Source organism: Pollachius pollachius (genome assembly GCF_949987615.1).
Source record: "Pollachius pollachius genome assembly, chromosome: 6".
Classification (NCBI taxonomy): Eukaryota; Metazoa; Chordata; class Actinopteri; order Gadiformes; family Gadidae; genus Pollachius; species Pollachius pollachius.
Window position 1 is genome coordinate 16083072 of NC_136939.1, and position 26697 is coordinate 16109768.

A 26697-nucleotide genomic window follows, 5' to 3' on the forward strand; every position below is an offset into this window, starting at 1 on the left:
CTCAGCTGACATTGCCTTCAAAAAATTCCCCTTCCAGCTTTGGGAAAAAAAGGAATGAATAAAGTGTAATGTCCATCTGCACGGAGCCTTGCATTGTTAATGTCTCGAATGCATGCGCACAGTGTGGACAGAAGTGTAGTCTCCGTTGATAACAGTGCCCCCTCACTATGGCGACAGGAATAAGGAGTCCAGACACACATCTAGTTGCAAAGTTTGCATTCAAGAGTCAACAATAGATCAGAGTTTCAATCTTCAACACAACCAATCTGTATAAAAGATTTCACCGAGATTACAAGATTATTTCATGTCAACATACAGATTTGAGCAATTTATTCAATTGATGATTTGCTCATATATTGATATCTTAGTTAACTGGCAAGGAACTACAATAAACAGGATAAGAGCAATCGATTGCTTTAGTTTATAATTAAACTTCATTTCCAGCTAAAAATAGTAGCTGGAAAGATCTATCTTCCTCCTGTAAACTGTACGTTTGACCAAACTTAAGGTTGAAATACGAAAAACAATTTTCTATGACGATTGAATAAACTATAAACTGCCATGGCAAATGTTCTAGAAAATAAAGACATCTGTTTTCAGACATCTTTGGGATACATAATTTCTGCTTTTACACTGCATAAAGCACTTCATATGAAGTACATCACACACATTGCTGGTAACTAGGATTTGAACAGTGGTAAAAATAAACAAACCCTGACAACCTCTTGGAAGAGGGAGCATTTTGAACTTGAGTACTGAACTCTGCATGTGCCTCTGCTTTAAACAGTGTGCTGGTGGGGAAGGCTGTTGCTATGGGAGACAGGGAGCCCACAACAGTCTACTAAGCAGAAAAACCCTGGAGAATACGAAAAAATGATCAATTATTATTCATTATTATTATTAGAAATAAACAAGGCCTCTTAGACCTCACCTGCCTCCTTATTTTTACATTCCATTTAAATATGTGCGTGTCCAAAAGCAAAAGTGATTAGAGTGGAGAGTAACACACCACTAGCTCTATTAACCCATTGTACTAATGCATTCTTTCATTCAGATTGAATCATTATTTATATGCAGGAACAATACGAAAAATACAATTTAAATACAACATACAACATTGCGAAATAACATCAGCCTTTGCAGGAGGGAACCTGAACACGCTTCAGGTTAAAATAAATGAATGTAGAAAGATGGGAAGTTTTGGTTGTGAGAGGAAGATGATTGTGTGTGAATATTTGCTGTCAACACAGTGAGCTTGAGTTGTGTGTGAGTCTTGTGTATCTGTGTGTGCGTGTGAGAACAACAAACACTTCTGGTGGCTGTTGATTCCTCCACTCTCTCTCTCTCTCTCTCTCTCTCTCTCCCTCATTCTCTCTCTCACTCTCTGGTGCTCTCTCTCTCCCTCATTCTCTCTCTCACTCTCTGGTGCTCTCTCTCTCCCTCATTCTCTCTCTCACTCTCTGGTGCTCTCTCTCTCTATGTGCGTCTTTCTCTCTCTCTTAAGTGTTTTGTTGTCCTGTTCATCTCTTGAGTCTTAAGTCTAGGTGTGTCTAGGACTTCATCAAGGCCAACAGTGCCGATGAAAAAACTCCTTCATTAAAACACAGACATCATCACTCTAAACAAGCCATCTGTATACCAATGATTTACACTAAACAGATGTTTAACAATGCAGAACATTGTTCCTCGCCATTTGATTTATCTTTAATTGCGCTCACCTCCAAACACACACGCACACACACACACACACACACACACACACACACACACACACACACACACACACACACACACACACTCACAAAATACGACCATGTGAACGCATCTAACAGTTGCCACAAATCACAATGTGGTGCATCTGGGGAAAGGTGTAATTGCAATTTAACACTGTATTCTGTGTTGTTTGGTGTGAGTCTACAGCCAGCCTGTTTGGTCTTCTGTCTCCAGCAGAGCAGGAGTTGAAGGTGTGAGCTGAAGGGAAGTTTAAGAGATCGAGGAGATAGGAGATAGGAGTAGAGTACAGCAATGCACAAAGAGCACCTGCTTGCAACTACACACGCACACATACACACACACACGTACACACTCACTTAGACGCTCTGAAATACATATGAACCCAAATATGCATACAAGTAGCATTAGAGAGAGAGAGGGAACAGAGAATGGGCTAGAGAACAAGTGGGCGAGAGAGAACATATCTCGACACCAAGTGTGTGTCTGAATGTGTGTCTGTGGGTGTGTGAGTATGCGCTTGCTTGTTTTTTGTGTCTGTGTGTGTGTGTGTGTGCGTATGTGTGTGAGCATGCCTGTGCCTTCGTGTGTGTACGTGTGTGCGTGCGTTCTTGCGTTTGTGCATGCGTGTGTGTGTGTGTATTTGCGTGCCACCGTGTGTGCATGTGTGTGTGTGTGTGAGCAAGCCTGTGCCTGCATGTGTGTGTGTGTGTGTGCGTGTGTGCGTGCATGGTCATGCGTTTGTACGTGTGTGTGTGTGTGTGTGTGTGTGTGTGTGTGTGTGTGCGCATGCCTGCTTGTGTTCATGTGTGTGCATGTGTTTGCGTGTGGGTAAGGGATAGCGGTAGGTGGTTGTCGTGGAAGCGGCTGCGAGTCGAGGGAGGCCTGATATTGAATTATTTGAGGCGGGAGGAGAGATAAAAGCAGACCCCATGCTGCGTCGCTGAGAGCCGCGGGGCCACAGCCTGAGAAGCACCAAGCCCTCCTGACTCTCCCGCCCCGCCCTCACGAGCCCCTTGGAGGGCAGAGAGAGAGACACACAAAATAACTCAAGGAAGGGAGGAAAGGAAGACAGTGAAGAAAAGAATAAAATGGGAATATTGAAAACGGTAATGGGTTAAATCAAAGTACAACGCCCCCGCGCCTATTTCCCCTTCCTCTGGAACCGCTTCCCCACCCCTTCCCCCTGCAGCCCCCCTGCCCCACCCCCGCTCTCCTTCCACCATGCCCAGATTTGCATCTGTACGGTTAATTAAAGGAGCAAATGTGAAATTCAAAGGGAGCAGAAATGAAGGAGGGACAGATGGAGAGATAGATGAGAGGCAGGCCGGGGCGGGGACGGAGAGGATTATTTGCAGCGTGTAATTCGGGGAGATATTAGCCGTCTGGGGGGGGGCATGTCGCGCTAAGAAGTCGTGTCCTAATGATCTTCTGATGAGCTTCCAGATTTCTGTCTGTCAGGCCTCTGCTTTGATGACGCTCGGACACGTTGTCAAGTGCTTCAGATAAATGCATCACAATGGTAATTTGGAAGACATTCCGCCACATTGAGCATGTACAGAGACCACTGTCCCACCCCTTAACCGAATGGTGGAGTTGAGATTGTTTTTGCTGTGTGATGCCCCAACTCATGAACAAAAAAAATATTATTAATGGTTTACGTGTATGCGACACCGTTGATTATCCCAACTAATACCTCATACACCACACGTCATAGACATGTTGGCACCCTAGTATTTATAGACTATCAAACACAAACATTAAGCATAATGTGAAACACCTAAGGGTGGCCAGCGCTTTTTAAGAGCTGTTTAATTTCTCCTAGACCAAGGCTCGCTTCTGAATTAAGCAGCGTAGCAGCCAGTAGCCATGCTTTTCTTGTTTTTTACACACATGTGTCATTTTCTCACTCACTCATGGACACATCACACTGACTCATGGTTCGTCGAGTTTGTTGGTGATTTAAATAGAACCGGTGCTCTACACGTGTGCTCTATTTAAATCCAATGATCCAATTTGATGTTTGGCCAACCATGAACACAATGAAGATGGGCAAGCTCATTATTTCTCATCCTGCCTGAAGTCAGTGTGTCTATGACTCTAATGTGAAAGTATTGTGTGACTTGAGTCACACTATAGTGCCTCAGAAAGAAGAGAGCAGATTGCATAGAACCGTGATCCCCTGACAAGGAATAGGAGCGAGAGCGAGAGACAGAACAAGAGTGAGTCACAGCAAACAATAAAAAAGCAAATTATATTAATAGTATAATGATGTCTTTCTGTGCTGTTTTTAATGAAAGGAAATTTCATTATACACAATATAAACTTTATCATCAAACTTCTTTTGGTAAGTAATCGTCCCCAGGGATTGCGTGCTAGCTCATAAAAAGCCTTTTCATATGGACTGGTGACTTTCTTGATCAAATGCCAAATCGCAGGAAGGTTTTTATAAGCCATGGGCTGTGTGCTTACATCTATATTTGACATGATAAACATTTAATATGTGTATATATGTATATATATATATGTGACTTTCGTGTGGTTTAAACCCAGCTGCCTGTAGGGGTGGCCCAGCTTCTCCGCTAAAGGACCTTCTCTATGATCAAAATAACTTTTCACCATATAACGACAATTTAGGCTAAAATAATAATCTTTATTTCATATCATACATCATGAATTCAAGTGGCTGGTCTCTGTGGCGATGGAGAGCTCCATTCTGCCTGAGTAAACACAACATTCACATCAGATTATGACAAACCCTGTATCGATAAAGAGACTGTAGCAGCTTCTGACTGATAACGGTTTGAACTGCTTGTGAACGATACGTTTTAGCGTACAGAACAAATTAGGCACCGTTCAATTCAAGCAGAACTGTTCAAGCAGAACAATGAAGATGCAGTACAAGCTCCAACGGAGACAATCCTTTCCACCAGTGGTATGATCTGTGAAAAGCTGCTGTTGACACAGTTTGCATTTGACTGTTTAATGGTTTCGAAATGCTTCTAAATGTTTGAAGTTGTATACTTGATATTGTGTATCCCTACAGACTCACGGCTCTACTTTGGAGGAAAATTATTGTATGGTGCCACTGCCACGGCTGGTTATCCAACAATAAGGACATTTTTTAAGCGCAAAACATAACAGCAAATTTCACACAGAAGAAAAGAAACAAAGAAACATTGTACAACCTTTTGGTTTAGGTTATAAGGCTTTTCCTTCTAGAAACCATCAATGCTGTGGTATCATTCATTTATCACCCCCTACCCCTGGTGGAACGCCATGTCGTTGCACACACACTGTTATCCCAACACGGTGATTTGACTATTGAAGAAGATTTCAACTTAATGTCTTTCTATTGTAGATTCTAATCGTCAAAGTTGTTCATTAGCAAATCCTTTAACTGTACTATAGACCTTGGCCCCTATCTAGCAGGCTAAAGGTGTAATAGTACATCAACACTTTTGCTGCAACCTGTGCAACCATCAAATTGTCTTCCAGTGTGTCCTGATAAACTATAATTTTATTGGGAATATTTATCTAGGCTTTTGAACTGCCCCAGTTCAAAAAGCCTAGAGAGGGTGCGGTATAAATAAATACAGTGTGGGAGAAGTAAGAAGAGGAATAGGAATAGTGGCTGGCATAAAAAAAAAGGAAATATTTTTGCAGCCATGATCCATATTTAGTTTTGTGTTTTCATATTCCAATGCATGCACCGAATAAAAATATCAGTGTGCCTTGACTTTAGTCTAATTAACTGATTACCGTCATTTCTACTCCACTCTACTCTTTCAGTAAAAATGACTTTCTCTTGTAAATAATCCTTGCTACTCTTCTTTTCCATACCATATTTTCTTCATCAGCTGTGCATTGCATTCTCTCTCTTGGTTCTCCTCTCTAATTTGCATCTCTGTCCTAATACCTTTATTTATCTTCATGAAATAAGCTGTATCAGGTGGTTGACTTAAAAAGCGAGGAATTATTAAAAGACTAAACAGAAAGCCACTGTTGCCATGGAAACTTGCTTGGCTTTTCTCATCATTCTTCTCCGAGCAGCGAACTGATTGACCACAAGGCATGTGTGTGTGCATGCATGTCGTGAAGGCTTGTGTATAAGAGTGTGTGTGTGTGTGTGTGTGTGTGTGTGTGTGCGTATGCGTATCCGGTGGCATGTGTGTGAAGGCTTCTGGGTTAGCCTGGGTGTGCATGTGTGTGTGTGTGTGTGTGTGTGTGTCTGTGTGTGTGTGTGTGTGTGTGTGTGTGTGTGTGTGTGTGTGTGTGTGTGTGTGTGTGTGTGTGTGTGTGTGTGTGTGTGTGTGTGCAATAATAATAATGTGGTTATTGGTGGCCGCCTTTAAGATCCTCACTTGAGTCGACAATGAGCAATAAGAAGGAGATAGGAGGGCTGCGGGAATGAGGACCATCTGTCTTTTAGCAGTACGTACAAGAGCCCTTTAGAAAGACTAGAGAATAGATTGAAAGTAGAAAGAAGGCTTGGATTTCCACATTTACAGACAGCCATTTACACACACACACACACACACACACACACACACACACACACACACACACACACACACACACACACACACACACACACACACACACACACACACACACACACACACACACACACATACACACACACACACACACACAATTGTAATAGTGGCAAGGAATAATTGAGAATTTCAGTGCTTGGTCATGCAGACTTCTCTCTCTGTCCGTCTCTCTAGGGCTGTAATGGTGCATAATAGAAGAGGTGGTATGGAAGTAACCAAGGTAACCTGCTTACCTGCTACCGCGGTAACCTGACATTGGGCAATTATCCAGGATACCATTCACAATCAAAGTGGTGCCAACACGGCCCACACACTGGCTGGCAATTACCCAGGAATCCATTATAAGGAGTCAGACATTCAGAGGAGCAGTTAGGAGACTAAAGGAGGAGAGGAAAGGAGAGAGGAGGGGAGAGGAGAGAGAAGGCGGGTTCAGCAGTTAGGGGACCAGAGGGGAAAGAGGGAGAAGAGGAGAGGAGACCAGAAGAGGTGAGAAGATGGAGGGGAGAGGAGAGGGGAGGTGGAAGGGAGAGGAGGAGAGGGGAGGAGAAAGGAGATGGAAGGGAGAGGGGAGAAGAGAGTTAAGAGGAGGAGGAGGAGGAGGTGGAAGGGAGACCAGAGGAGAGGAGGAGAGGGTAGGAGAGAGGAGAGAAGAGGTGGAAAGGAGACCAGATGTGAGGAGAGGAGGAGAGGGGAGGAGAGAGGATAGAGGAGGGGAAAGGGAGCCAGAGGATAGGAGAGGAGGAGAGAGTAGAAGGTAGGATGAAAAATAAATTGATGAGATGTAGGAAATGGTGAAATTTCTAAAAGGGCAGAAAGTGTGTGTGTTTGTGTAAGCGCTTGCGTATGGTTGTTTGTGAGTGTGTGGTTGTTTGTTTGTGTGTGTTATTAAAAAGCACAGAACAAGGAGAAAAGGTGAGAGAATAAAAACAAAAGTGTTAAAGCAATGAACAATGTGTGGGTAGCTGAAGAGAACCACTACAGTATAAACACAACAGAACAAAAGTGAACTAGACCCCAAGGTAGTAAGATCTGAAAATCACTTTCCACAGCGAGCAATAATTTGGATCTTGGTGTTGTTTTTAGATGACAAAAAGCATTTTGTGTAAAGAAGAGAGACCTGATTTATCAGGATCAGGTGCACAGATAAAGGATGGACATGGATGACAAGGCAAAATTGAGTGAGATGGAGAGCGCGAGAGAGAGAGAGAGAGAGAGAACCTGTACAAACCATCAGCTCACTATTGATTAGGGATAGTTTGGGGAGAATGGGAGTTAATAGTATTTATACCAACAAAACAAAATGTACGATCAGTGGTAAGAAAAGTGGTACAATGCTTTCTTTGAGATTGAATTTGAATGCTAATCCATTTTATTTCTTGTTTAAATCCAAGCCAAGTTTACTGTAATACATTATTAAAAATACTATGTGAAACCTGTTATAGGGCATTGTGAGGGGTGTTTGTATGTTTGGTTTTGTGTATATGTGTGTGTGTGTGTGTGTGTGTGTGTGTGTGTGTGTGTGTGTGTGTGTGTGTGTGTGTGTGTGTGTGTGTGTGTGTGTGTGTTGGGGGGGGTTGTACGTGTGGATTTACATGATAGAAGTGTAATCTCCTTGTGATAAAGATGCCCTTATTGATTAGAGCAGATTAACACGCATACACACACACACACACACGCACACATACAGACACACACACATAGACAGACAGACTGACCCACACACACGCACACGCACACACACTCACTCACTCTTTTCCACATTCCTCTTTCTGCCTCTCCTCCTCTTGCGTCTTTTATCTTTTATCGTGCTTCTCTTTCCCCATATTCTTTCTTTCTCTTTATTAAAGCTTGAGAGCATTTTAAATGATTATGAAGCAATTCATTAAATCACTGGAAAATAAGTAGAGGGAATAATAAAAGACTTCAATGCATCGTTCGTGTCGTATTGCAAGTTATACATATTACCGACGATATCAATTAATTATAACAAATAAAAAATGAAACGATATATACGCTAATTAAAGTGAAATTAGTTTGTGGCAAAATGAGTCGGTTGATGCAACTGCATTGCACAGGATTTTCACAGCAGGTTGTGATCTCCTTGCCTCGTGAGAGTATCCTGATATTCACTATTGCATTTCGCAATGGTTCGGTCTGCCCTTGGCTGGGCAGTAATTAATTTCAAAATATTGCTGCAGCCTTATTTTGAAAGAGAGCTTGAGCTCTCTTCTCACTTGTCGAATCCGGTTTAAAGTTAAGCAAAAACATAATCTCCTCTGAGAAAAGCCCCTGTGTAGAGTTCTGTTAAACTTGCTTTGCAAACAAATAGTTTTGATTAGTACACTTTCCTTAGGTGCCGCAATTGTTGTTTGGCAGACCTTGTTCGCCATGAAATTAAACTCAGTTGCCTGAGGGCTGATTGGTCCTGACATTTTTTAATTGTTTGGAATAGACTTCCAACAGGATCGAAGCCAGCCAAATCGACAAAGAGAACCAGAATGTGAACTGAGCTTTTTTAATGGCCTGGAGAACTCTTGCTCTAAACTAGTGGTGTAAAGGACAGTAGAGGGTAGTAGGGCACATTTAAGTATAGGTGAGGGCAGTGGGAGACAATAAAGGATAAAAGGACACAGTCAAAGACAGAAGCCATATGATACACTGTAAGACAATATGAGATGGTAAAAACTAGTAGGATACAGTCAAAGACAGTAGCAAACTGTAGAATATAGTGTACAGTCTAACACAATAGAGGACAGTACAGTAGTAGGAACATAGGAAAAAGAAGAGGGCAGTAAGGGACCATAGGAGAAGTAGAGAACAGTAGAAGACAGTGGAGGGCAGAGGCCACATTAAAGGACAGTTGAGGAAAGCAGCAGATGGTAAAGGCCTCCAGCAAATACACAAATCCTATCCTACCCTATGCTGCTCTGAATATTTTGCCAAACCATCTCCCGGCCCCCCACCCCTCTCTCGTCTCCATTCCACCCTCTTGATTAAATAAACAGAAGTGTTGAGTATCTTCATTGGCAGTGTTTAGCGGCTAGCAGTGATAGCTCTAATGTCACCATTAGCAGGAGCCATGGAAAACAAATACAATTGCGGTGGAATTCAGCCTGAATAGACAGTTGCAGGGGGATAGAGACGGCGAGGTGAGTAGGAGCGAGACACAGAGGTAAGGGAAGGGGTGGAGGGAAATCGATAGAACACACACAGGGAGGGGGAACGGAGCTTAAAAAAAAGGAGAATGAAGAGTATTAAACCAAACAAAGAAGAAACCGAGATTGAGGGACGGAGGAAAGAAACTAAAGAAAGGGATTAAAGAAAGGGCAAAGGAGTGATGAGAAGGTGACCGTTGAAAATTGAAAAAAGGAAATGGGAGACTAAATCAACTCTCAATCAATCACTCTCTCCTTTCTTTTTAAACCCATTTCTTTCCACTTTGTTTCCAACCATCTCCCTCTCTCTGTTCTTTTAATCACTTTTTTCCTCATCCCATTCCTTCCAGTCTTTGATCAGTAAGGTTTGCTGCCGGCAACTTTTGCTGTTGCCGAAAACATGATTTAATTTCTGTAATTAAGAAAAAGAAAAAATCTGTGTTTTGTTTGCCTCCTGCCTAAAAATCCAAAACAAAATAATTATGGTTCTCTACCCAATTTCTGTATAGTTACTTTCAAAGTTATTCTAGTACCATTCACCAAGGGCTTATTAGACTCTCATAAAACTCTAAGGTAATGTGCCTCATACCAATGTTAATTTATCTAGAAACAAATTGAACACTAGGGAGAATAGATGTAGTAACTAAAATGTGCTTCATGCTGCTCTATTTGAAGAGATTCCAACCAAAATTGGAATTTAAAACCAAGCTGAAAGATGGAATAAATGGGAATAACAGGGCTATGAAAGCAGGATGGATGTAAGGGCCTTCATGTGGCACTTCCATGGTGTGCCCTTTACTCATGACAAGAATTCTTATTCATTAGTGGGACTCTGCTGTAAAAAAAGATAATTGCTTTGGCATCTCCGGCTACACTCGAGATACTTTGAATATCAACTTTCATTTTTTCTTTGTTCTTTTCAGTAATAAAAGAATAAATCAATTATAAAGAGGGACAGTTTTGTGGCTGAATCCGTTAAGGCAGACTGTGATTGTTGGCCTAAGTTGGATGCAATTAGCCGGTGATTTGGTTCAGGTGTGCCGTGATTACCTGACTGTGGTGTTTGGTGGCATTTGTGAACGGATCATTTTCCCCTCACACTTATCGTGTGTTTGTGTTTGTTGAGGGCATGATAAAATCGGCTTTAATCCGGCATATGCCCGCTCCTCGCTTTCATGCCGGGGTGTGTTAATTAAAGCCAAAGTGTTACGCAGCAAGGACCCTCGCCATGCTGGTTATCATGTGGGTTTTCCTTCTTGGTGGTTTAGGAATTAAACACTAATTGTACTGTTGTCCCGGTAATCTACTTGTTGGTTTGCGCCAGCTGCTTTAATAAATGCCAACCCGATTATACACAGACTGTAACATCAATCACCATATTATCATTGAAAACGACTCGTAGTTAGATCCTCACAGCTTTCACCCAAAAACTGAAGACAAAAACTAAACAGAGAATAAGGCAGTTAAAGTGGAATCTGCTTCGATTTTGTGCTAATTTCCTCGCAACAAAGTGATAGCGAGAGAGCGAAAGCGCGATTGAGAGCGAGGGGGCGAGAGATGGCTACAGAGAATGGCCCAGAAGCCAATAAAAGCTTGAATTTGGGGGGAATCAATGTGAAAACAATCATCTTAAGAGTGTTCTCAGTACAAATTCCTCTCCATGGAATATGTGGCTAAATGATACACACGCACACTCACACAGACACAAACACACAAATCTAAGAACATCATCATGATCATGGCCCAGAGCAGCAGATGTGCCACTCTGAATTAACTACTCCCCGAGGGGGTGATCTATTCTGCAGACCCCCACGGCCCCCCAGTTAACTTTGAGCTTCATCTGATCAATGGCTGCCTTTAGTAGTCCCAAACCTGCCTTTTACCTGTTTGTACAACATTACAACCCCTTGACAAACCTCACCCACCTCCTCCACACACACACACACACACACACACACACACACACACACACACACACACACACACACACACACACACAGCCGCAGGCAAACTTGGAAGTACATAAATACTGCACACACACAGACATCATCCAAGGCGAAATACGATGTATATGTGGCAGAATCCGCTCCAACCAGTAAAACCCAGTCATTAGGGGCTAAATGACTGGTGTAGCCTAATGGACCAGAGAGGGCTGGAGCCAGAAGCTTCCATAACGGGCACCTGCCACCGATAAAGGCTTGATTTATCCCCTCTGCCACCCCAACCTAACCCCTATCAACATCTGAGGAAGTCACAAACGCTAAGGTTGACTAGAAGTCATGGATCAGCAGGTTGATCATTTGAAGATGTTTAAATGATAATGTCGATAGACGGATGGATGGACACTTTTTCTCGCTGCCATGATAGAAGTTAACGCCCGCATAATGGCTATCCCTAAACAGTGATTCTTGACAACAAAGCAACACAATAAGCTTTTCAGTATGGACTGCAGAGGCTGTGAGGTTGGTAGTCGACTGAGAGGGCCTGGGACACACGACCAATCCATGGCTTCAACATGAGCGGAAGAGACCCGGAGCAAACACATAGGGAGTGGAAGGACTTACGGAAGGCGGTGTAGAACTCGTGGAGCGTCAGGTGTCCGTCGTTGTTGTAGTCGTCGTAGCGGAGCAGGTCCTGCATGGTGCACTCCAGCAGGCTGTCCTCCAGATGCTCCTTCATGGAGATCTGGACGCGCACGTACATGCACACACACATACACATTAAGCACACATGCACATGGAGACACACACACACACGCACACCCGCACGCACACACAAACACACAGACACATTAAACACACACACACACAGTCAAACATACATACACACAGGCAAACAGAGACACACACACACACATGCACACAGAGACACGCACGCATGCACGCACGCACGCACGCGCACGCACACACACACACACACACACACACACACACACACACACACACACACACACACACACACACACACAACCACCCAGTCATTGATAAATGTCATCAGGATATACAGCTACATGAAGTCCCTACCTATCGTAACCTTTACTTTGTCTTGGTTACATTCAACACTAGGGTTTTCTCCCTCCACACATATTCTATCCGGCCTTGAAACAATCTCATTATGCAGTTCCTGGACAATTTAACTCTGACATTCTTAAAGGGGAGCTAGCACACCATTTTTATTTACTCCACAAAATGTCACTTTCGGACTCCATGGAAGTGTAATCCATATTAAGTGTTAAGATCAAGAAGAAGGAGAAATTTATTTAGGAGGTTCTTCCTTTTTGAGGTTTTGTTATAAAGGGTCTCGCGGGCTATGAAACAATGTTTAGATTCTACACCTCGTTGTCAAGACGATGGCTCAGCCTGCCAAAGCAGAAGGTTAATATTAAGAGGCTTTATTTACTTGAAGAGCATTGTTATTATGTTCTCTATGTATCCAGGCATACTATTTATTTGTGAATTGCGTTTTCCTTTATATAGTATAAAATACAATAATATTAATAAAATCACAGGCCATGAATTAAAATTCTAATTTCTTATTCAATATGCATATTAACAATTACTATTTAATTCAGCCAAAATCTGCTTCTTTGGTTTTTGCTAATTTATTTTTATTCGTGAAACCAGATACAGATACACAATGTAGAACTGTGTTTTGAAAGTAGGATACAGATACACAACTTATTGTTCGGCTGTATCTGGGACAAAAGGATGGTCATTCTATTGCTGAAATCATGTTTCTTTCCAATAATTCCTTAAAAATTTGGTTGGTGGAAGTTACCACTAAGGCTATATTTATTTTTATATTCCATACCAAAAGATATATCCTAAATATGAACTGCAAATCCCAAAGTCATGCCTTACACTATGTTTGATTAAATGCTATAATGGAGTGCTTTATATAATGCATTTGATGTAGCCATAATTTTTACTGAAGTGGAAAAGGAAGGTGAAACAACCATAATGGCTTGGCCTTGTGCATCTGTAAACGGATACATTTATTGTAAATAACAGCATATGTGAAATATTTCTGTAAATTAAACAACTATGATCCATGGGCCTCCTTGGGAAAGCACATCTTCACTTTAAACCACCCGTGTGACATGAGCACTTAGTAGTCATTTCAGTAATTTCCTTGCATAGCCGGGCGTTGAGATCATAGCATTGACGCGCATGGCAGCGAGAAGGCTAATAGCATCACATCTAATTCCATGCTAGCCAGATTATATTCTTAAACATTTAGTACTCATACACTTTCATCTCCTCCGATATTCCTTCTTGCACATGTGAACGGGCTGATTAGTGGGACGTGACAAACCCCTTTCCTCTGGTGCCTGTGGGAGTCAGGGAACAGTTGTACACTGATACCAGCTGATCTCTCCGTGGGCATGAGAATAACACATTTCAACGCTGAGGCGCAGTGACATTCCACTTTAAGGCCATCTGTTAATAGAGATAGACCCCAAACTACAAACCTAAATGATGACATTTAACATCCAACATTTTTCATCTTTAAAACTCCCTTATTTCCCCTACTTGCTTTGATCTTAAAAGGATTATCCTGCTTAAACAGAATTCATGAATTCCTAAAGGATTGGACTGCCTTTTATAAAGACTTCTTGGCAACGGATCAGCATTAATAATTTCCAGATGTGATAGGACTCCAAATCTTCACTCGGATCTCTGTTTCGAACCCCAGCGAACGTTTTTCATTATGTATTTCATTTTTTCTTTTTTTTTCCACAGAAAAAACTAGGCCAAAAGAAGCTTGTCTGATCTCTGTCAGCACACAAACTAAGTGTGTCATCATTAGAAATGTAGCAATAGGATGAAAAGGTCATTACTCATGTGAAATCTATTCTTATTTATGTTGCAATATTGTAATTGCCTGTATTGCAATTAACTTTCAAACAATGTTCTCGCCTAAAACCCATTTTTCATAGTCACCATGGATACTGTACATGTTGTAGGAAATGGCAGAGGTATCAGCCTTTTACATATCTCACACACAGTCCTCCTATTCAATGACTGTGTCTGTCTGTCTGTCTGTATGTCTATCTGTACCTTTTATCCTTTAGTCATTTAGCGACATGAGCAGGTAGAGGCTCCATAGAGGACCAGGTAGAGGTGAAGGACACATCAGGGATACCTACAGCCGTGATCGCTTTCAATGTTTTGGTTCTGAAACCACAATCATCGGACACCCCGTGTTCTCGGACCAGTCACCCTGCCGTCCGGTCCCATGAAGCCCACCTTCTCCAGCTCTTCGCTGCCCAGCCGCGCGTCCTGGTCCACGTCCAGGTACTGGAACATGGCGTCCACCAGGGCTCTCTTGTGCTCCATGTCCCTCTGCTGGCTCTGCTGCCCGTCCCCGCCCAGCACCTGGGGTTGTATGTTGAGCAGCATGCTCTTCAGCCGGTTGTACTCGGACATGGTGCACACGTCTCCTGCACAGGCCGAGGGGAAGAACGCAGAGCAGGACTGTTAGGGTCATCGCTAGGTGTGGTAAGGTCGTCTCGGGTCCAGAGTCCTACATTGTTCATTTATATTTACGTTTAGGGCTCTCGGCACACGCTTTTGTCCGAATCGACCATTCATACACACATTCACACACTGACGGCGGTGTCAACCATGCAAATGGACACCAGCTCACAGGGAGCCGTCATGGTCGGGTGTCTTGCTCAGGAACAGCTCGACGCTAAGCTAGGAGGAGACAGATTTCGAACTAGCAATCTTCAAGTCAACCCGCTCTTTTTTATTTTAATTTTCACAAAATCGATGGTCAATTGATTTTGTTTGATTCCGTAAAGTTGATTTAAGTGTGGAGTCTATTCACCATCATGGCTTCGTAGTCAAGTTGGTTACCAATTACTGTAAACTCACATGGCCAAGCCAGTGATTAATCACTCTAGACTCACATGATGGAGCCGCTGTAGCTTATTGAAGTTAGTGTATTTCATACTGTGTGGTGAACACCCCAATAATAAGCCAATCACCTTGAGTCATGATTGATCACGCACGGCAACGTTATATAGTTAAATCAGGTATGTTTTGGTCATGGCTAGGTCGGGCGCTGTATGTAGCCATTTGAGAAAAAACACTTACTATGAAAATATATATAATTAAGATAATACTTAAAAGATCATAGTTGTGTTTGGATTTGAAATTTGTAATCCGGTTTGTCTTAACAAAGAAAAGCCCTAATTTCCGATCAGACACGGTTAATTTACTTAATTAACTACCAATTAATTACTATCTCTGAGAGATGCTATAATCATATACATATTGTTTTAAGATTGCTACTTTTAAGGTCCCAATGTCTTCCCATTTCTGCTAGAATACTCTTGTCTCCTCATTAGCTTTGTGCTTTGACTAATGCAGACTTGTTAGCATTACATGTCCGAGAGGGAACTATTGTATTGTGCCATGGTTGAATTAAGCCGAAATCCAAATTACAATTAGAATTAGGGCATTTAGCAGACGCTTTTATCCAAAGCGACTTACATCGGTTAATATACACATTGACACACCGGCAGAGTCAACCATGCAAGGCGACAGCCAGCTCGTCAGGAGCAGTTAGGGTTAAGTGTCTTGCTCAGGGACACATCAACAATCAGTTTGGAGGAGCTGGGGATCGAACTAGCGACCTTTCGGTTATAAGGCAACTGCTCTACCTCCTGAGCTAAGCCGACCAAATCCGTGGTGTCCAAGCTTTTCTCCGACTGACAGTGAAATGCAGTTTGTTCCAGAGAATGCTTTTAACCACATACAACAGCAGGAGCTGTCATGCAGGAAAATTGCTGCTAAAATGTGAACAACCTGTTTGCTTTGTTCTCATGGTGTTACACAGAGTTAAACTCCTAATTGCTAAATGAATTAAGTCTGAATCACGGCTTTGGTTATCTTGAATCTGAAGTGTCTTTCTGTAAGCAGTTGCCATATCCTTGAAATGTTTTTGTTTTTTTATATTAGATTACGTTATCATTATCTTAACATCCTAACATCCAACATCCTAGATATATACGACAATTCACCATGACGTCACAACAACCCTTCCATGTCATTTGACCAGGGCAGAGCGATCGAGAAACAGAGTAAATGGCTTGAATTAATGATTTTCTTCTTGCAAGGTGCTATGGGCGTCTCATTAATTGTTTACAAACATTCTGAAATACCGTATATATATATATATATATATATATATATATATATATAAAAACAAAAACATTTGATTGTATGTTTTCATTTTAGATTTCCCTGATTATATTCACACATTCCCGAATAAGAAGCGCATATCCTTTATTGTGTTGCTGTGCGGCTGGTCGCTCATGACGTGTTTGGAGGCTGGGAGGGAGCTCTAATTAATTATGAGCAATCCTTAAAGAGTGTGAAAACGAATTCCAGTCTCATTTAGGATCCCTGTTGATCTGCCAGTCACTAGCTGGGGGGAATTAAAAACCCACGCAGCAACAAGACAACAAACCGGCCTTTCAGATTCACCATGGGTCTACTGTGATAATGTGCATGTGAATAATTTTCTCTAATTAATTCGTTTTAGTCCTTAGTTTTATCATAAATTGTTTGTCTCCCTGCTCTCGGAAGTGGAAATTATGTATTTGTGTGTGTGTGTGTGTGTGTGTGTGTGTGCGTGCGTGCGTGCGTGCGTGTGTGTGTGCGTGTGTGTTTGTGTGTGTGTGTGTGTGGGTTGGGGGGGGTCACATTATTATTATATCACATGCTGTGAGTGGTAGACCCAGACAACCCCCGCCCTGCAAGCAATATGGGGGGTTTCTAACTTTTAGAAACCCAGGGGTTGGTGTTGGTGGGATACCTGATCCCGAGTGGTGAGAAGCTAGCAAGGGAGGATGCTAAAGGGTGAAATCTACCACCTCTACCACCCAGCAAACGGCCGGCTGCTGCAGAAGCCAAGAACACTGCCCCTCCTTTGAGGAGAGGGGCACGGAGTCCACGGGTTAATCTGCTCTGAGGACTTTCACAACCGCGGGAGCTAATCGCTACTCAGAGGGACTGGCGGGCTGCTGGGTTCAGTCGAGGGCATTAGCAGGGAGAACTGCTCCGGAAAAAACAGGTTCATGAGCGATACTGCACTTGCTAGTTGCTGTTTAACAACTGCTGGCTAACACGTGCTCTTTGCATGAACGATGGCCAATGCGACATTGAGTTGGATGGATCTGCATAGTGAGCTTAACCTTGTCCATCAAAACGATTCGAGTCGCTGCAAGAATTTGGCCTCTGCACCCCAAATCATCAAGGCGGCGGCCTGTCATTGGTCATTATGATTTTAGTGGAGCGTTTTTGTATTTAAATTGTCCCATTTCCGTACTGTGAAATGTCACAGAATACACAGTGCTGAATGGAGAAAGTCTCTTGGATTTCCTGTGAGGAAGCTCGGCTTTTTGTACTTTGATGTAACATTTGCACTGCTAGCAATCATAGATATGCAATGCATGCATTAGAGGAATCTATAAGCACACAAATGCATTATTAAGCAATCAAGCACACACACACACACAAACACACAGGAAATGTGTATATGAAACTTAATGAAATGAGGTATGGTGCCTATTAAAAGGAACAGAGGTACTTCCATAAATGTCAGGCTCCAGCAGTTGAGTAGTTGAGGTGTTTGCCTTCTTGCCTCCTAGAGTCACTAAATCATAGCTGCCTTGTAATTCTGCTGATTATTTTTTAAACACTGGCTTGTCTCTTCGCTTGTAATTGAAAGCCACCTTAACTTAGCCTGTACACTGGATTGTCAGTATTTAATGGACTGCTTTTTCCATTGATTTCATTTCCACTTTTGTAATAGCATCTTTTGGGTTCTTTCAGAAATGGTTCATCTGAGTGATTTACTACCTCGTATTTGTCTTGAATTCGAATCCAAGCCTAGCTGCAGAACAATGACACAAAAACCAATATGATGTAAAAGAAAATAATGCAATGATGCAATGCACTCTGTGTTCCATTCAGTGCTATTTCAGAAGCGGCAAAGATATATTCTGTTGACTGGCTGTCTGTATTGCCCCTGGGCTCCCTAGACTAAAAACAGCAGAACTAAGGCTTGATACAATTCTCCTCATTATTTAAAGTAAAGCTACGCCCTTGTGTCAAGATAGGCAAACATCCTGTCCTTAGTGTATGGGCCTTACAAGTGCATTTATGTTTTAATCTGAGCTGACTGACATATGAGTCGATGATAGATATATCCATATTTGGAGATGAGAGTGGCTTGCATTTTGGGTAATGAAGTCCATCTGTCAGGGCGACGCTAGAATGCTCATGAGTGTGTCTCGTGTGTGTGTGTGTGAGGTCAATGGTGACAGCGAATAAGTTATTGTGACAGGCTATTAATCACACCATAAAAAAAACTTAAATTATGTTTCTTTTGATCCCCTGAAGTTTGCATGACCTTTCACTCACTCAAATTTTAAAATCTGGTCCTGAGCTCACACACATCGACCCAACTCCCCTGAAACCCACACCAACGCATACACACACTTGCTCACACACACACCCACACCCACACACACACACGCGGAAACATGCAAACACACGCAGACTCTGGCTGGTGGCAGTCATGTCAAGGTCTCCGCTAAACCCCTGTTTGATGTTATTTCTGCAAGAGGTATGAGGCGTGAGATGGATCAAACATGAGGGATCATCACCTGGCTGTCATCTCGGCCCGTTCGCTGCGAGACGGGAAAAAGGAAGCGCTCTCATATCGATTTACATGTTGTCAAAGAGAGGGCGGCGTTCTTTTTGTGGGCCTGTGACTTTCAGGGTCAATTCACTGGGAAGTGTGTTCCTCCAATGAAATTGATTTACATTTTTCCAGATAAGGACTAATGCCTTTTGAGTTGCTTAGTGTAGAGAGCAAGGTCAATCTTACCTGTGCTATGTGAGATTTAATTGGCGGGGGGGGGGGGGGGGGTTCGTTTTCAAAGAGACTCTTTTGGTTTGGTTTGATCGCATAGCCCCTGTCCACATTGAAAATCTACGAATTGGAACGTGCAAGAGTACACATACATTTATATATACTGTACATATATACAAACATATATATACATTTATGTGCATTCCAATTCACATGTCTTAATGTGGAGATATGCTATGAAACCAAACCAAAAGAATCTCTTGGAAAACTGACCAAATATATTATACACACACACACACACACACACACACACACACACACACACACAGACACAGACACAGACACAGACACACACACACACACGTATATATTTGGGCTTGCTCCACTTGCTCTACACAGCAGCTGTGGCAGCTGAGTAATATCAGTGGGTGAAACACATCAGGGGCGTCCACCTCTGACTCCACACTCTGTTACCGTTGTGAAGGGACCAGAAACTTTCCTTTTTTATTGTCCTGCCTTGCAACGTTGCTCACTAAATGTCAGAAGCCGAAGAGAAACTATTTGTAAGTAGAGAGAAGTGAGAAGAACAGCTATCCCTGCTCAGCTGCCAGTACATCATTGGAAAGTGCATAAAGTCAGAGACACTTAAAAGAGCCCTTTCTCTTGTTGCCCTGTACATAACAGTCTGAACAACCAAGGTGAGGCAGCACTGACGGTAACATATTGATGTGTGCGGCTGCCGAGTGCCTTTTCTCAGCTCTCAGTCATTTGGCGGTAGTCGCTGTGACTGTAGTTGTAGTTGTAAGCATCAGTGCACTCACTTAAAGCTTGGTGGGAAAGGAGGGGCATTTCTTCCTTCCCACTACTGCTGTTGTTATTTTGTCCAGCTGCGGCTGTAACGCATCTTGGCTAAGAGTTTGTTGATAGCCTGACATTCTCAAATTCATGTCAGTCTGGAGTTAATTTTTTGATTCCTAAGGGGTGCTATCAACTGTTGCATACCAAAATGCCTTCGGAATCAACTGGACAGACTTACATACAAACAAAGCATGGGGAATTCAACCTTTACCAAATTCTGTCTGAGGTACCGCAAACCCATTTTTTTTTTTCTTTAAGTGCAGTTGTATTTAAAGGGGACATATCATACCACCAGGTGTGAGTGTGATTAGCCATTCCAAGCCGTTTTCAAAATGTGCTGCATTGTGACATCACAGGTGGGTGTGTCCACCTAGATGTATGTCGGATAGATGAGCAACATTTGCTACAGTCTACTGGGTAGGCTGGTAGACTGATCTATCCAGCACACATCTAGGTGGACACGCCCACCTGTGATGTCACAACGCTGCACATTTTCAAACCTGATCACACTCAAACCTGGTGGTATGATATGTCCCCTTTAAGAGAAAGTATACCGTCCAGTTTTTTTTTTTCCAGTAATCTGTTGCAGGAGCGTGTTCAACAGTATATCCGTGGCAGACATTTTGGTTGTTTACGACGGCGTCCTCTGTACAGTCGTATCAATCCCGCCTATAAGTTAAAATCTTAGTTGAAATATGTCTGAATGGAAGGGGGTGCAGACGCATCTGCCACTGCAAATAAAACATGAGCTTGCAGATTAGTGTGTTTAACCATCTTGTCTTCTAGATAGGGCGAAGCAGAATGATCTTACTTACAAGATTCTTGTCACTTACTGACAAGAATTTGTTCGTTTTTTACTTTTTTGACATTGATGTTATAGCCATACTAATTCAATAATGTGTATTGTCTGCAAGTTACTATTGATTAAAAGATAATATTAAGTCGTTCATACTCATGCATAATCATGACATGCAGGCATCACACCATACATGAAGGTTATGCTTTATCCCAAGCAAGCAAAGCAACTGAAACTGAAGTTTAGAATTCAGAGATACAGTTTAAGCCCTTTATTACTCCCTCAGTGTAAGTCGGGGAAGGAATTATTTAGCAATATATCATGCATGCAAAGCTCCCTTTTTACCCCAGTAGCTCGTTCCACCAGATGTGAAAAGGGGCGGGTGTATGGGCCGGGGGGACAGGGACGGGGGGGGCAGCAGTGTGAGTGCCTCAAATGATGAAAGTTCCTGACATACCCACAAGGGTATTGATATACTCCCAGTAATGCTGTCTGTTCCCACCCCCACCCCACTCTCCCTAGGGTGGAATGATGCGATTATTAACAACCGCAATTATTTATTGTGGGTGTGAATCTGATACGCAATCATTATGCACTTCCCCCTGCATGATTACAGATATGATGGACACTTACTCGCTGTCAAATGACTCTAAGGCCTGGAAGAGCAGGCCTTCAGGAGATTTTTGGATTAATGCCCTAAATTAAGCGTTGTATTCTTGCTTTCTTTGCTGTGGTTGTTTATTATTTGAAGACTAAAGCACTTCATGGTTTGGTTACTTTAATTGTAGGATTATAAGATAGAAGATAAACTTGTCTTCATGCTGTGTGGAAATAGATCCTATGCATTTTACAAATCCTAACCTTTATGAGCAGTGGGGTCGTTTTAGCCAAAAAGCAAACTCCAGTATGTAGTGGCCTAGTTCTGGTTATAGGAAGGCAGGAGTCTGATCTTGCATGGTTTGTGGTGTGGGGTAAACCAACCACCAACCACGATGCAAACACATGTGAATATGGAAAAACTGCACACAGAAAGGCCTTGTTGTCTCTTTGGCTGCTCTCAAACCAAGGGCCTCTGATTTGGTTGGTTGGGCCATTGCTAGCATTTAGAGAATGCCAAACCCAAATGTAAAGCTGCAACAGGTCAATTCATCATATGCATATATTTTTTGAATTAAGCTACAAAACATTTATTGACACAGACATAGTAAAACAATATGAACTGCGAGTTAGATTAAACTAATAGTCTAGCAGCAGTGCAAAGTCGTTCCATTTTAACAGCTTCACTGTGAGGCAGACTCTTTCTAACCAGTCGCAGCAGCTCAAAGAGAAAGGTGGTAACCCCTGGCTGTCAATCAACTTTGTGCCCATGATTCAAGGCCATAGTTTTATGAGCCTACAGCTTCCTATATAGCAGTGCTCACGTCACTAGTTGGATAGTTACTTCTTTACAGGAAAAACGTGGAAGGGGAAAAATAAGGAAGAGTCTGCCTTTGAAATGTGACAATGGAATATCTCTGCCTGCTACTACACCGGTTACTGAAACGTATTCATGGTAGACTCTATGCTGAGATTGGTTTTGCAGCTAAAAATGCATCCTAACTACTGAAGCTTTAACAGACAGTACAACATAGAACCTCAACCAAGTGAGGGGACATGATTAAGAATCATCATTCATTCACTCACAAAAACATATTTAGGTGAGAATATATACATGTATATGAATAGAAAAACCCTGAATAATAAAATACAAATATAAATCTGCGTCCAGGGGTAGGAAAACATATATAACTTTGCTTTGAAGCAAGAAAAGCCCCCTTTTCAAGATCTACAAACTCAAAATAAATCAAGCGGAATTTGAGAACGGTACCAAGAATACTATCGCTGATTTACACCCAACATTACAAGATTACAAAAGGAGTCACATCCCAGAGAGGGAATGGCCCATCTCAACCCTAACACACAGTGGCGGTACACCACTGAGGCCACGTCTGCCATTCATTCTGAAAATGGGGATCTGTAGGTAGCACAAAAAAAAGAGAAAACCTTATCAGAGCCGGTGCAGCCTGCTACTCTGTAAATGAGATCCCCCACTGCAACACCAAGGTTATTGGCAAAGCAGTGACAGAGAAATACTACAGGAGACATTGACTACCTGCTGGCTGCGAGACTGCCCAGCAAGAGGCTGCCAGGGTTACTCTCAAAGTGCGGATCAGCACTACTGGGCGCACCGGCAGACCTCTATGCTCTTCGTCACCTTCCAAGCCTGTCACAGACTCCCGCTTCCACACACTCAATCACTCGTCCTATGCACTCGCTCACTTGCTTCCTCACATGCTTGCCAGCTCACTCACTCACACACTCGCTCACACACACACACACACACAGACTTGACTTTCACACACAAACACACACACGCTGTCCACATTCACTCACTCACTCAGCTCATGTCATTTGCTCACATTCACAGCCTGCTTTCTAAGCTTTAAAATCCTTTCGCACACTTCCCCACCAAATGGTCCTTATGCCGTCAAATGTCTTTTCATCGCAATTTCATCATGTTCCATCACACCATATCTGGTATGTTAGAAACCCAGGAGCCCAGACACACACCAACAACCTTGACCCTGCTGGCTTAGAGAGCTCATCTTTTACTAATAGAGACGAAGCTGTCAAGCAGGTTCACAAACTCGGCTGTGACCTCCATGACTCAACAATAAGAAATAAATGAACAAACCTACACAAGACTATCACCTACTCACCTTTGTAATAGGTTAACCGCAGTATGCAAAACAAACCCCAAAAAGTCCACTTCGTGACATCTGGTGCATCGCGTATAAATACTGTTGCACCTGCACCCCTTTTGTCCCGACAATGCAGATTTGAGGAGGGAAAATAATTACCAAGCTCTGTGCTCCTGCTAATATGTTGAGACTATGAACAAGCTCAGGCGTTGATTACATTTTTAGCAGCCCCCCCATCCCACCACCACACACCTGCAGTGTAGAGTAAAGTAATATCAGGGCCCCTCTGTCTCTCTCGTGCTGCTGAGGCCTGCAAGCTGCTGCCGGTCCATCCCTGGGGTAGCAGGGCGAGGAGGGGCGATGCAGGTTTTAGATTGCCAGAATATGAGCACTGGAGCTGGAGGAGTAGGAGAGGCCTTTTGGCTGTGCGTGCCCCCCTTTTACAGAGGAGCATGGACTAAAATCGAACATTACCGCCCCGCTGCCCGTATTGTGCATTGACCTTGTGGGACAAGTTGCAGAGGAAACGGAGGAAAGGACTTTTGTGATTTTGATTTTTGTTGTGTGTTTACTTTGCTCTAAGATGTAGCTCCAGTGTAGGTATTAAATGTGTGCTGTTTTTATTGTTGGTATTGCCTTTTCTCAGTGTGATTTTTGCTCTGAATAGTTTCTTTCTATTTGATAAAAAAATATATTAAATGTCTTTCATATTTCCGTTGCCTTTATCAGGTAAACCAATGAATAGTTTGAACTGGTGCCCTTGTGTACTATCTTATGAATCATACAGGAGGTGTCGGTGTGGCTTTAATAGGATGATAGTAATCAAATAGCCATAGCAACCTCAGTCAACCTGAAGATTTCTGTGTCAAACTCCTCTCCCTTTTCCTCAAAATAAGCCCTCTGTGTAAGTAGGCTGCACTCACCGTTCAAATGCAGGAGGGGGAGGGAAGTGGAAAGGAGTGCTTGTCGATTATTACTATTACTACATCATTTCAAGTTTGGATAATCGTCCAGTTTTCCTAACCAATATTCAGATATTGAAAAATGTACTCATTGTGCATATCTTTCTCTCCCAATTCATAAAAATCCCATTTTTGTCAACTGATCGTTTTTCCTTTGGTTAGTTCTACTAGCCAGCGCTCAGCTTATGTTCTTCTCAGGCTTCATTCTTGCATTTTTTGCCTTTTTCAATACTTAACTTTTCAAATATCATATTTTATAATGGAAGTCATTTGAGAGCCTTCAACTTCCTCATAATACAGAAATCTGCCAATTTTGAGCCTTTAAACTTTATTCAGACATTTAACGATCATCACATTTTGATAATTGTACTAATTGAAACACTGTCTACAGCTAATTTAACCAGTAAAATACATTTTCAACTCCACATATTGCTATAATCAAAGCAAAATAGAGAAAAGCACTTTCCTTCCTAGTAAGTATGAAGGCCGCCCTGTTTGACATTGTTAGTGACGTCAACTGGGGCAAGTCGGAGCTCTGAAACGATACCCTAATATCCGTAGGGTTCGAGCTGGACAACTGTTCAATTCCTTTTTAACTAGTCAGAGCTCTTTCTATCAAATTGAGTCAAGTCGCCTTGACTGCATCATCAGTAGAGAAGCAGCTCAATGATTAGAGTAGGAGTGTATTTGTACGGCCCTATGCAACACTAGCCAATGCTCTCGAGCTGAGTCCAGCAGGGGGCTGAGCCTTTGCCGGTTTAACTGTGTTTTAGTGAGGCACAGGGCACTGGACTTTGTAATTTGCCTATTGTGTAGAAATAGTTCTGCTGCCCATGGGCTCTGCTTGTAAGTGATGTCTCCTCAGCAGGCAACAATCTGTTTTCATGTTCCTATTCAATGGTCCAATGTGTGGCCCTTCACTTTTGTGATCCAAGTCAAGGCCCTCTGGAGAACAATGTTTCCCACCCCCGGTCTAAACACTGCATGGTTATTTGAAGTGGAAATGTGCATTTTTTTGCCACAAAGATCAAAGCTGGCAAAACATTTGCTTTAGAAACACTTCATAGAAGAACTGTCTCCCGGCTTTCTTAAAAATGTAAATGTAGTCAAGACAGAGGGCTGGTATCCACTTCAAAACCACATAAGTGCTTATTTCAGATTAAAATTCAGACAATATCATGAAGAGTGGTGAAGAAGAAGACTCAAAAGGAAGAACATAAGACCCAAAGTTGAGGTAAAAAAGCACAGAGAAGAACAGCGGTGCGTCTGTAGTTTTACTGGCTTGGCAGTTGTCAGGTAAAGTGTGGCGGTTTATTCAATGGGTTCCATGTAGCCTAACTCTTGGCATATTGAAAACCTCATGGAGGGAATGGAACAGAAGAAAGACAAGGCATCCTCTTTCATGATGTACTGAAATAGATGAATCGTTCTGCTTTCCTTCTTAAACATCCTTCTCTCAACTCACAGCTCCTCAGCTTTGCTTTTTTCACCTGCTGGTTAAAACCTTTCCTGAAAGTATATTCAGGACTATTCAAGGGCTTCGAGCTTGTCAAAAGAGGTACATATTTCACAAGCAAGCGTGTAACCCACTATTTAAACAGGTTTCTTTGACACTACCACCTTTTTGATCGTTTCCAACAGAGACTAATCACAAAAAGCTTGAGAGAACGAGTTGCGTTAACTTATTTTTCTGTTAGGCTTAATCAAAAATGTGTTTTTTTTATTTCTCATAATTTCGCTAAGAAGATGCACCATAGTCAGGTCATAACATTCTTGGAATAATACGTGTTCATTATCATTAGTAGAAACAATCACAAGGAGCTCATTTCCACAATGTTTGACTACAACCTATCATTACAATGTATATGAACTGAATGCATAATGAGAAACAAAGCAAGTCATTTTTATAATGTGGTTATTTTTCTCCCCTGGTAACAGCGCCAGCCATTTTCATGCTGAAATAATTAAGATAAATGTATTTCAGTTGATGGATCAAACCGTATC

At 42.3% G+C, this 26697-nt stretch overlaps 1 protein-coding gene across 1 annotated transcript in view; it reads right to left on the bottom strand.

Annotated features, from left to right (window-relative positions):
* The window catches only part of fstl4 (follistatin-like 4), a gene marked incomplete at both ends in the record, with an annotated part of 169580 nt that overhangs the window by 40231 nt on the left and 102652 nt on the right, over window positions 1–26697 (bottom strand). The window contains 2 exons of the mRNA XM_079737567.1: window positions 12010–12130; window positions 14695–14888. Coding sequence (XP_079593693.1) covers window positions 12010–12130; window positions 14695–14888 — 315 coding nt within the window. The remainder of the gene's footprint in view (window positions 1–12009; window positions 12131–14694; window positions 14889–26697) is intronic.